The sequence below is a fragment of the Pimephales promelas genome, chromosome 3 (genome assembly GCF_988280905.1).
Source record: "Pimephales promelas chromosome 3, fPimPro1.hap1.1, whole genome shotgun sequence".
Taxonomy (NCBI): domain Eukaryota; kingdom Metazoa; phylum Chordata; class Actinopteri; order Cypriniformes; family Leuciscidae; genus Pimephales; species Pimephales promelas.
The window spans coordinates 20,192,889-20,205,124 of NC_142771.1; the positions used below are offsets into that span (position 1 = coordinate 20,192,889).

Below are 12,236 nucleotides of genomic sequence, written 5' to 3' on the forward strand. Positions count from 1 at the left end.
CTCTCTTTCAGGTTGCTTGTGAAATTCCCAGAGTTAAATTACCAGCTGAAAATCAAAGTGTGTATTGACAAGTACGTTTCATTTCCTTTCTATGAAACTAAATGATTTTTTGTTGTATTTTGACGTGCCAATTGAAATTTTTTCCACCTATGTCCTGCAGGGAGTCAGGTGACGTGGCAGCCATTCGAGGGTGAGTTCTGAGGTTAAAAAAGAAGCCATTTCCATTACCATTTTCACATGGTTATTTGTAGTCATAGACCAATTTATTTGGGGCTGATTTCTGACATTATTCATGAATAATTCATGTATTATTATTATCAGCTTATTTTAAGTAAACCGTTATAAAATATGTTAGCCATTTTGTAGAAGTTTAATTGCTATCATTAAATTATATTTAAGTAAATGGAAGTATCTCTTTTGTTTGTACCTGTAAGTTGTTGCATTACACAGTGTTCTGCTTCTTTCCCACCAGTTCACGCAAGTTCAACATCCTTGGCACCAACACGAAGGTGATGAACATGGAGGAATCCAACAACGGCAGCCTGTCAGCAGAGTTCAAACATCTGGTAAGCTCAGCCAATCCGCCAATATCTTTCTTTTTTTTTATTTTTGGAGTTCAAAACCGAATATTATTTGGATTTGTGTTTCTTCAACTGTGGACACTGTTTGGCCCTCTGAACCATAGTACCTAAATTAGTCCAGCATTGAATGTCTTTCATCTCAAGCTCTACGCTGTTATTTTATTCTTAGTGAATAAGTACCCTAACTTTTGAAACAACTTTATTGGATTGATTGTTAACTGTGACAGTCATAATTTATGTGAGTAAGAAAAAATAATTTTGACACTCAATAAATGGCTTATTTCACTCTTTCTTTGGATAATCATAGTTAAAGCAATATAAAGCAATTCACCGCCTTCAAATGGTACAAAACTCACAAGCCCTCACATATAATAAAAAATCTGCCCATATCACTCCTATCCTTCATTAACTGCACTGGCTTCCTGTCATAAACCGCATCCAATTCAAACTGTTAGTCCTAGTATATAAAGCCTTACGTACATGGCCCAGCACCCGAATATCTTGTTGATTTGGTACAGCCATATGTTCCTACTCGTGGTACCCCGGGTCAGGCTCTCTACGGTGAGTGGTAGGGCTTTTAGTGTTGTCGGCCCTAAGTTATGGAATAAACTGCCCCCGAATCTTTGTGTGACTGACAACATTCGGACCTTCAAAAAACAACTGAAAACTCGTATCTTCAAGCTTGCCCAATAAATAAGCATCCTCAACATTGTCTTCACTTTTCTCTACTTTTTCAGCTCGTTTTCCTACTTACTTTGTCGTAATTGTATACTCGGATAAATAATACAAAAGATTTTTTCTTTGATTCATGTCAATTAGTGTTTGCTTGTTCCCATCTGTTTGTCTTTTTCTGCTATTTGTATTGCATTGTGAAGCGACCTTGGGTTCTTGAAAGGCGCTATAGAAAAATAAACATATTATTATTATTAAAATATACTCTTTCAAAAGAATCAACTCCTGGGATATAAAGTGCCAAAAAAATGTCTTACCATACAAGCTTCAAGGAGACGGGATCAGCTGTTGATTGTTTGTTGCTTGAAATGCATTATAATTCTGACATGTTCTTCTGTCTTTCAGACTCTACGAGAGCAGAGATGTGGCAACGGAGGTCGAACCAACAGTGACGTAAGGAATTGTATAATTAGCATTGTTAGAGTTTTTCATTTTATTTAGGACTTCTATTGATGAAGTCAGTGAAAGGACCTAAGCTTTGCCCTCTGAACTACAGGCTTCTCTGATAGTGACTGAAGAACTTCACCTGATCACATTCGAGACAGAGGTCTACCACCAAGGACTAAAGATCGACCTTGAGGTGACAAGCTACACATAAACACTTCTGGCAGCAGCAGCACTGGATTAGTTCATCTAAAAATTACTCTTTAATTTTTATCAAGAATTTAGGGTAAAATAAAATGTCAATCATGTCTTATCGTGACAGGATTCCTGTCACAAAGACTCTGTACTGTTGAGCTCTATTTCAAATCAAAGATGATAATATTATTAACCTCATTACTGATTAAGTCCATCGCACTGCTACTGGTGATTGATTTTAGTGTATTGAAAGCCGATAAGGTCATTTTAATTAGGCTGTTGCCATGGTACCAGCAGTAGGAGGATATTAATATGTTACCAGGCAGCTTGTTCTTTGGTTATCTGTCTCTGATCAAACCCATAACTGCACATAGCGCTGCCTAGATGCTTATTATGAGATGATAAGAGTACACACGAAATCATTCCTTTTGTGTGGATGGACACATCACGTAACATACCCACACAGGTTAATTAAACAAAATAATCTCTCTTTGCTTAATAATTATTCAACCTCAGGTCTCTTTTTGCACTTATCAGATTTGCTGGACAAATTAACAGAGCGTGCTGGACAAAAATAGCAGGATGTGTTATTCTATATTATAAATAAATGTCTTTATCTCTGTCCAGACGCACTCTCTCCCAGTGGTGGTCATCTCTAATATCTGTCAAATGCCAAATGCATGGGCGTCCATCCTGTGGTACAACATGCTGACCAACCATCCCAAGGTTTGAAATGGATCCACAGCAAGACATACTTACTGTTAGCACAAGAGGTTTTTCATTATTATTTTTCCCCCTTCTTTTCACAGAATGTGAATTTTTTCACCAAACCTCCGGTGGGAACGTGGGATCAGGTGGCAGAGGTGCTCAGCTGGCAGTTTTCATCCACAACCAAAAGAGGACTTACCATTGAGCAGCTTACCACACTTGCAGAGAAACTTTTGGGTATGTGTGTGTGTGTGTGTGTGTGTGTTATTTAAACCTGGAATTAAATAAACCGTAAATAAATAAATATGCTGGAGGATTTTGACAAAAAAGAAAGAAAATTTTCTCTCAAATTGTTATGCCTATATATATATATATGTATGTATGTATATGTGTGTGTGTATATATACAAAATCAGTGGTTTCTGTATTATTGATCACATGATTTTAAATTCCTGAAAATGTGCCTCTGAACATGCTCTACACATTAAAGGTTTGGGTTTGGCAAGATTTGTTAAATAAGTCTCTAATGTTCACCTAGGCTGCATTTATTTGATCAAAAATACAATAATATAATATTTCAAAATATTACTATTTTAATTTTAAATAACTTTTCTATTTGAATGTAATTTATAATGTAGAATTTTATTCCTATGATATCAAAGCTACATTTTCAGCATCATTACTTCAGTGTCTCATGATCCTTCAGAAATCATTCTAATGTGATGATTTGACGCACAAGAAATATTTAGTATTATTATTATTAATGGTCAAAACAGCTGTGCTGCTTCATAGTTTTGCGTTTACATATATTTTCATTCAAATTAACAGCATGAAATGATGTTTGATTAACAAAGTTTGAGAGGTCAAGACACGTCAGTCACCTTTATTTATATAGCGCTTTTTACAATACAGATTGTAATCTGTAAATACGGTGATCACCTCAGACAGCACCCCAAATATGCACAGTTTTTACTACATCTGATTATATGTAGAGGTGAACAGTCGCCTTTAATCATTTGTATCTTTGCTGAATAAAAGTAGGAATTTATTTTAAAATAAATAATCTTACTGACCCAAAACTATTTTTCTCGTTCTCTCTCTGTGTGGTAATACAATATATATCTTAACATTTTTTGTGCATCTCTGTTTACTTACGTATTTCTGATTTTGTGTAGGTCCGTGTGTAAACTACTCCGGTTGCCAAATCACATGGGCCAAGTTCTGCAAAGTATGTTTCAATAACAACTTTTCGTTCCTTGTCCTGAGTTAATTTTAGTGCAATTCAAACCATCAGATTTCTTTAAACATTGCTTTTCTGTTTCTGTTTCACAGGAGAACATGGCAGGAAAAGGTTTCTCATTCTGGGTGTGGCTAGACAACATTATTGACCTAGTGAAGAAATATATTTTGGCTCTATGGAATGAAGGGTGAGAACTCCTGCTGCACTCGTTGTGTGCGTCCATGCGGTATTTATAGTTCATTACATCAATCACTGCCTGGGTGGTTACATCAAGCTCTTGTGTGCGTCAGGTATATTATGGGCTTCATCAGTAAAGAAAGAGAGAGGGCAATCCTGAGTCCAAAGCCTCCAGGGACATTCCTGCTACGCTTCAGTGAAAGCAGCAAAGAGGGAGGAATTACCTTCACCTGGGTTGAGAAGGACATCAATGGTGAATGCATTTCCATGTACATGTCAAAAGTGTCAGTACTTCGGTACCAAATCAATGTTGAAATAAAAGCTTCATACTTTTATTCATACTTTTATTTCATTTTTCTGTAGTTGTATAGTTCAATATGTGAAGCTTTGTGCTCCTGTTTGTATGTGCAGGTAAGACCCAGATCCAGTCAGTTGAACCGTACACTAAGCAGCAGCTCAACAGCATGTCTTTCGCTGAGATCATCATGGGCTACAAGATCATGGATGCCACCAACATCCTCGTCTCGCCGTTGGTCTACCTCTACCCCGATATCCCCAAAGAGGAGGCGTTTGGCAAGTACTGCCGCCCCGAGGCCCAGCCTGATACTGAGTTCCCTGACCCTGGATGTGGTGAGTGTCCTTTGCGGGAATAGAATTCATTCTGGCTCAGAATAACATCGGTATGTTGCTTGGCAAACGTGTGTCTCATTTCATTCTCGTTTGTCTTGGAGACTATTTTTGTATTGGAAGTGGACTGAAAGGGTGTGGTTTACCAGAAACTTTCTTCCTTTGTGGAAATCATCTAAGAATAAGAGAAGAGAGCCTGCAAAAGCATGATTTTATTCTTTGTTTTTTTTTAATGGTAGTGTACGAAATGAAATTGATTAAAAGTGACCGTGAAGACTTTTACATTCTTATTTTTATTTATTAACTTCCTATTCATCAAAAATCCCATTCACTCTCCTTGTTTTATAACACGGCGATTGTTTTTCTTTCAGTAATTCAGCCCTACCTGAAGACCAAGTTCATCTGTGTCACCCCGTAAGTACTTTCCTTTCTTCCTCACCTCAGTATGTGTGTGTGTGTGTGAATGATTGATCTTGCTGTAGTCTCTGTTTTCTCTCTCCGTCCTCTTGTAAACTTTGAAATCTCTGGTGACTCTTCAGGCAGGAGCACATGCAAAGTACTCCTCTCAGTTATCTTTTCAACATGGATCAGGGATGTAGCCACTACTGAATCCTCCAAGGACCCTTCACACCATCCTTTAAACCACAATCTTGCACAAGGAGACAGAAACCATGCTTTAAAAAGCACATGATCAGCTAATTAAAGGAGGTTTAGGCTTACTGTTGTCATTAACATGTATTAAGCGCACAACTTGAGGTGAACTGTTGTGTTAACACTTTATAGCCTTGTGATTTCAGAACATATTAAATTTAATACATTTAAAATAGAATAATGTAGAAATCGAATTTAAAAAATCTAAATGATGTCACTGTTAACATGAAATAACAATTGACGCCATTTACCATTATACGTTCCTGGATGATATTTTGAACAATTCCGTGTTTTCAGTGTAGATTATTCCAAATAATGGTTGTCGTTTGTAATCTTTCACATTCCTATATTTATATCCATATTAGACTTTCAAAATATAACTTGCTCTGTCTCTGAAACGGCACCAGATTTTTGAATGTTTTTTATGTTGACTTTAAGATAATGAGAGCAACGGTTAATGGATATGGTATATAAACTGTAATACATCAAAATGTAAATGCCATTTTAGGTAACATGCTTGGCTACAAGAAAAACATTTGGATGGAATAAAAGCTGCTTCAAACTCAGTCTTACTTGAATCACAAATGCTTTCTGTCTTTGTAGAGGGGTTGGATTTACTGGAGGTCATGTATGTGTGCGTGTGCGTGTGTGTTAGGCAGGCTATAAACTGACCTCTCTCCATAGGTGTCCTTCTGTCTTCATGGACTTCCCGGACAGTGAGCTGTTTGGGAACGGCTTCCCTGGGTAGGCACTAGGGAGCTGCTCTATGTGTGTGTGTATGAGATGTGAATATCTGTGGTCAAACACACTCCTGTAGTTGTCTGCTAACATAGATCATTCATTTTAACATCTCTAGAGCTTGACCAAGGGTTTCTGTTTACTCACTTCATCCCTTTATAACAACGGGTCTGGATGTCACTGGAACGTTTATACAAGTTAAAAGGCTTGAATGGCTGTTGTTCATGTCTCTGAATCTCAGTTTTGTGTTGGTGAACTAGTTCTGCAGTAGACAAGGGATTTTTAAAAATCCACTAAAATAGCACTAAAAAAGTGTTTGCCTCCTCTCCCATATTCATTTCTTTTCCCCGTCTTCCAGTTATTTCTATTTTCCCCCTTAGAGGAGAGTCCTATGAATGGATTGTTGCATTTTATGTGATGTATAAATGGTTTGGTCTATCAGGATGTTAAACAATGATGTCTTCGAGACTCATGTCACACATGTGACCCTTATAATGGCCGTGTCCACAGAAAATTGCAGTGTATCCGCAAAATGATGAAAATACAGTTTCAACCCAAAATATCAGTAAAAGTAACTAGACTTTGAGAACTGTCTCTTAGGAGGCTTTGACAACCTGAATGCGGAAAGAGAGAAGACGAGGATACTGAGCAACAACCACACAAATGACCTCACTAGATGTAGCACATCCTCTCATAACTGTTGTCACTGTTTATCACACATCACACTGTATTTCTAAACCAGTGAGGTCTATAATACCATCTGGAGATTTACAGTTTTATCACATTATCTAACATTAATTATTATGTCTTGTTTGCAAAAACATACATTTCTTGCTACTTCTGAATGGCTGTTAATGGAGAAAGTTAGTTGTGACATCTCATCTACCAAAAGAGGCTAACTTGACAATGCTAACCAAACCTCAGCATCTGCAAGAATATTATCTGCACTCTTTTGTGCTCAGCATCCAGAGTTGTTTCACATTTTTTTTTTTTCAGGATAAAATTCAATGACATTACTACCCCAATTGGTTACATCACTAATAGCAAATTCACATTTTATGAGAATCCAGTTTAAAGAAGCAGTCACATTCTGAGATGTTGTTTCCTTGTGTGGTAATAAATGACCACATCATCTAGCGTTTGCTCGGGATGCTGTAAGATAGTCAGTGCTTTTAATGATCCAGGAAGAAAAACATGAAGAAATGATCCAAAATGATCTAGGACTGGTCCTGGTAATGGTATCGGCGTGAGAAAGTGTTTTGGAAAAAACACTTACAAAGTCTAATATGGTTTAGTGTAAAAAAATACTGTAAAGCTCCATCACAACTTTCTCATACTTGCAATATGAGCAAAACCTAGCACCCTTTTAAATACAATGTGCCTATTGCCTAATGTTTTTTAAGTCTGATAATTTTGTTCTTGGGCAGCCTGCATCTCAGGACAGGTATATTGATATAACATTTGATGTGAAATTTTACCACCCTTTGTTTTAAATTAATCTGATTAAACCACAATTAGAGTAAAAAAAAAGTGTTTTTATGATCACTTTTGTTTGAGATCTCCTCTGGACGGAAAATACACGCATCAAGTATAGATCCCATGAACTTAACAACGCCTGGTTTAATTTTCCATTGGCCAAACATAATCAACAACTAAATGTCTTGAGTGATCTGACAGTTCTTACAGTTTGATATTAGTATCATTTGATTAGTTTGATGTATCGTTTGTGAGTTCATGACCACTTACCCCCAAGTATGAACTCTTAGTTTTCCATTGTCGTTGGATCAGACTTCTGCACCTCTGCTTGTGTTTTAAATGCAGACTTCAGGTTCAGAGGTTTTGTGATTGTTCTCGTCTCAACACAAGCAGGAAATAGTGTAGAAAAATAGCTTTACCAAAACAAACTGTAAGTATGAGCTGTTTGTAGTGTTAACAAATAGGCATGTGTGAACTTTGCCCTCTGGTAAACCATTCGCTAGATGAAGACTTGATGCTTCGAAGGGTAGCCGAGCAGAGCACCATAGAAGAGGGCAGATTTTAAGTAGGCTAAGACCTTATGCACCAGAGAAACGTGGGCGCCGTCATCTTTAGAATATTGTCTTTGAACTTCCGGTTCTGTTTATTTCTGTGGCATCGGCATCGCTGTCGAGGAGTAATTAGCTGGTGAAGTGGATTTACATATTGTAGAGTTAAAAAAAGTTATCATGCGCATTGTAATGTTTATCTTAAGCATTCTAAAGCAGATGTCTTAACAAATGTCGAACGGGATGTTTTTACGAGCAGTTCATTCATACCTATGCAAGATCGCTGTGGAAATACAGACCGGAAGTCAAAAGACAACGAGCGCAACGCTGAAAAGGGGCGGGGCTACATAAGGTCTATACAGTATGTCAGTATTTATTCAGTAAATTCAGCCACCTATAAAAAACTAAAAAGGATAGCATGTACCTCTATCAATAGCCATTCTAAAGTAACCATGTATTCTCACTTTTTTTTCAAACATGAATGGCAAAAATGTAACGTTAGTTCACTAGCTTTTCTATGTTCCAATATAGTGATCAATCACACGGCATTCACGGCTCAGGTGAAAAGAACGGGGAAATAAAAGTGGACAAGCAACTCCAACTTTAGATTCACATTACCTCACAACTGTAGTAATATACACTGTGTTGAACTCACTGCATCTAACACCTGACTGAGTTGTCAAAAATCTCTTAAAGTTATAGTTCACCCTAAAAAGAAAATTCCATCATTTGCTCACCTTTATGTGGTTCCAACTGTGGAGTCCATTGGCTTCCATTGGATGGACAAAAAGACACTTGTCGAAATATATTTAATTTTTAAAAAAGTAATTCAGGTTTGGAACGACATGAGGTTTCATTTTTTGGGGGGTGAACAATCCCTTTAAGTTACCTAAGTCATGCTCATGTGTGTGACTTTGGGTGTGGGTATGTGTGTGTTTTGGTAAGTCGTGTGTGTTTATGATACATGTGAATATTGGAGTGAAGGTTAACTCATGATGTGGTGAATGAACTTTCAGATCTTTCGAAATCATGATGTCTATTTGTGATGGTAGACGTAATGATTGCTTGCGTGTCATGTCTAATGTACGCTGCCTTTCTTTTGCAGGACTAACTCTGGCAACACAAGTGATTTGTTCCCGATGTCCCCTCGTACACTCGATTCTCTCATGCACAATGAAGCCACGGAGGCCAATCCGGGACCTCTCGGTGAGTCACATGACTAATTTCAACAGCTTTCTCAATATGTGCTGCATGTTAACGCCTTGTCATAATTACCATATTCGAGATGACGAGTGACGGTCCCGGACTGGGAATTCTGCATTTTTATGGTAACACTGTCAAAGCCTAAATGAGCCTACAGTGGTCACAAATAGGAGCTCTCTGAAAATTCTTTAGCCTACAAGTTGTAACTGTGTGCTTTATGAGAACGTTAGTGCATTTTACATGTTGAGATTTTGTAATGATTGTAATTAAAAGATGGTGTAATGCATACAGTATTTTTTCAGACACTGTAATGTCTCATAATACTTGTGTTTAATAGTGTTTCTGTTTCTTTAATAGAATCCCTGACTCTGGACATGGAGTTGAGCTCCGATCATCCCTCACCCATGAGAGAGGGGTTTGCAGCCTCAGCAATCTCAGATATGGACACCTGCCGAAATGCTTAGGTTTCCAACGTTTTAGATTTTTTTTTTTTTTTTTTTTTTTATTTACATAGGGAAAATGAATTGTCATGTATATAATGTGCTTAGGTGCTAGAGCCCTTTTCTGTCTCCGAGCCAATTCTTTTCTTTTCAGTTTTTACAGGCATAGCCACAAGCGTGCAAACACGCTAGAAAGTTCACTTTTCGTCTTCATGTCAACATTGATAATACTGAATTGAACTCATTCTTTTTTTAAATGGTTAAGATGTTAACTTTTTTTATTACATGAGGCATTGAAGACCAATAACAGGAGTTTTTAGCTTTTTTTGGGCCTTTGTCAAAGAAGGTTAATATAAAGATTATGCAAAAGTTTTTCAATATGTTTGATTGCAGACATTTGGCCATGACTCTCACTTGTAGTGCGGTGTCCACTGGTGTTAGTTAACATGAAACTTATTTTGATCTGATAGCATAGCATATGCCCAGTGAATTCTTCATTCGTCATTCTTTATGTTGATCTTTTGAAATGAGTGTGAAGGGGAGTTAACTTTACAGTAGTATTGATCAGCAGTTCCTTAAAGCTGCCAAACCCGGCATGATCTTGTACCGTGTTGAACATAAATTTCAAATCTGGATTTGAACAGAATTATCATTAATGGTCAGATGATAAGTTTGTGCATGCGGGTCTATAATGTCCATTTTAGCTTCTGATTTATATAAATATACTGTATTTTAATGTTTTACTGAAAAATATTTGAGTCTTTTATTGGATTTCTATGGGAAGTGCATGGAAGAAGATGTATATTACGCAGATGAGCAAATGTGATATTTCCACCATATTACAGTGTCCTAAATGTGATGTTTATTGTGCTAACTTAGCAGGCAAATCTTGCACTATAATTGTAACAGTTAGATGGTGAATCTTCTATATAGAGACACATTCATACATGCACATATATATACAGATATTTATAATTTTGTTCAATTCACTGATCTGTTGTCATCATGTAAGGTAGCGCTTCAAATGGAAATATGATGGAAAATGATGTTTCTTCATTGTGTAACTACTTTTTAAACATCTGTCAGTCTGAGTTTGTTTCCCGTCTGTGTATCTATCCTTTCTTCTACTTTGTGTGTGTATATTATATACACACACATATATATATATACACACACACTGCACTATGTATATTCTCTTTATTGTATAATGAATTCTTGTTGAGAAACTATTATCAGCTCTTTGTGTTTTTGAGGCGGTTTGCAAAAGACCACAAACCTTTGAACAATAGTGTGTCACCATACTGTATATATGTCATCTACCATAACATTAGAAAGTGGAAATAGAGTCTGTACTAATACAAAAGATGACTAGTACTACAGTTAGGGAAATCAGGACTGGCTTTTACAAGGTGCCCCCATATAGTTGCCCTGTTGGGGCATTTTATCTCAGACCTAGTGGAGCAAAATGAAGTGATTGGGTTTCAGTGGATATTTAAAGGTCATTTTTCCTGAATGAATCTCATCTGCTTTTATGCAAATGGTAATTACTGAGTGTTTATCTCTCTGTCTAGCTGTCATTACCCCAGCCATTCTGCTGTAAAGGTTAAAAAGAGATGGAGAGAGACATCGCATTGGACGTTGTGCTTTGACCTTTCGCCAAGGTTTTTTAATCAGACGTCCAGCTGTTTATTAGGTTTGCAGTAATGATGTTTATACTTTCAAAATAATTGCATTTTTATGGGGACCGGTGACTCCGGAAGACTGAGAATACATCGGTTAAATTTGTGTTGTCTTTATGCAAGAGGCACAAAAACAGGATTTTTTTATTTGCATAGTTCTTTTTTTCTTTGTTTGTTCCTATTCCATGAAACAACATCATGGTCTTTGTTCAAGTATATACCATTCCTGACATTCTCTATGTGAAGCTGTACTGAAATTTAAATAATCTCTTGGTCATTTTCTTCAGAGAAATGTTCTCCCATGTGCCATTAATAACAATCCTCGCTATTTTGTTCTTTTAAAGATATTGATTCTGCTTTATTCATGTCATTTTCCATGACAGTATAACATAATGTAACTGTATAATTGTAAATGTTACGGTATATTTTTTCTCCACAATTATTCATCGTGAGCATTGTAGAAACAAATAATTTAACACTGAATATGTTTTGCAGAAACAAATCCCTTCTGAAATAAAGCTGTTATATTGGCTACTCTGAGAAACTGATTGATTGATTATAAAGACATGAGAATTATTTAAAGAGCAAGTTCATCTGCTTTTCATGAGCCCCCTCATTTGCTATTGAATGAACTGCTTTTTATTAATAGGGGAGTGGATTTCTCAGTAATGCTTGATGACTTCTCTTCCTCAGCTGCCCCTTTTAACATCTGGTGTGCCCCAGGGTTCAGTTCTTGGTCCTATGCTGTTCTCCCTTTATATGCTGCCACTAGGTCAACTCATTTCTAAACACAACATTCAGTTTCATTTCTATGCTGACGACCTTCAAGTCTACCTTCCTGTAGTTTTGAATAATCAT

General features: G+C 36.8%; 1 protein-coding gene across 4 annotated transcripts in view; it reads left to right on the forward strand.

Moving 5' to 3' along the window:
• The window catches only part of stat3 (signal transducer and activator of transcription 3 (acute-phase response factor)), a 28,534-nt gene extending 16,622 nt beyond the window's left edge, over positions 1–11,912 (forward strand). For 2 of the 4 annotated variants that reach the window (XM_039686756.2, XM_039686755.2), the window contains exons 10-24: positions 12–71; positions 161–190; positions 473–566; positions 1,659–1,706; positions 1,810–1,893; positions 2,520–2,618; positions 2,702–2,837; positions 3,775–3,827; positions 3,932–4,026; positions 4,130–4,269; positions 4,428–4,646; positions 5,015–5,057; positions 5,979–6,038; positions 9,162–9,262; positions 9,617–11,912. In XM_039686756.2, coding sequence (XP_039542690.1) covers positions 12–71; positions 161–190; positions 473–566; positions 1,659–1,706; positions 1,810–1,893; positions 2,520–2,618; positions 2,702–2,837; positions 3,775–3,827; positions 3,932–4,026; positions 4,130–4,269; positions 4,428–4,646; positions 5,015–5,057; positions 5,979–6,038; positions 9,162–9,262; positions 9,617–9,723 — 1,369 coding nt within the window. In that variant the 3' untranslated portion in view covers positions 9,724–11,912. Of the gene's footprint in view, positions 1–11; positions 72–160; positions 191–472; positions 567–1,658; positions 1,707–1,809; positions 1,894–2,519; positions 2,619–2,701; positions 2,838–3,774; positions 3,828–3,931; positions 4,027–4,129; positions 4,270–4,427; positions 4,647–5,014; positions 5,058–5,182; positions 5,873–5,978; positions 6,039–9,161; positions 9,263–9,616 lie in introns of those variants that run through there. The other 2 variants (XM_039686757.2, XM_039686758.2) reach the window with 2 other exon arrangements.
• The last annotated feature ends 324 nt before the right edge of the window (positions 11,913–12,236 follow it).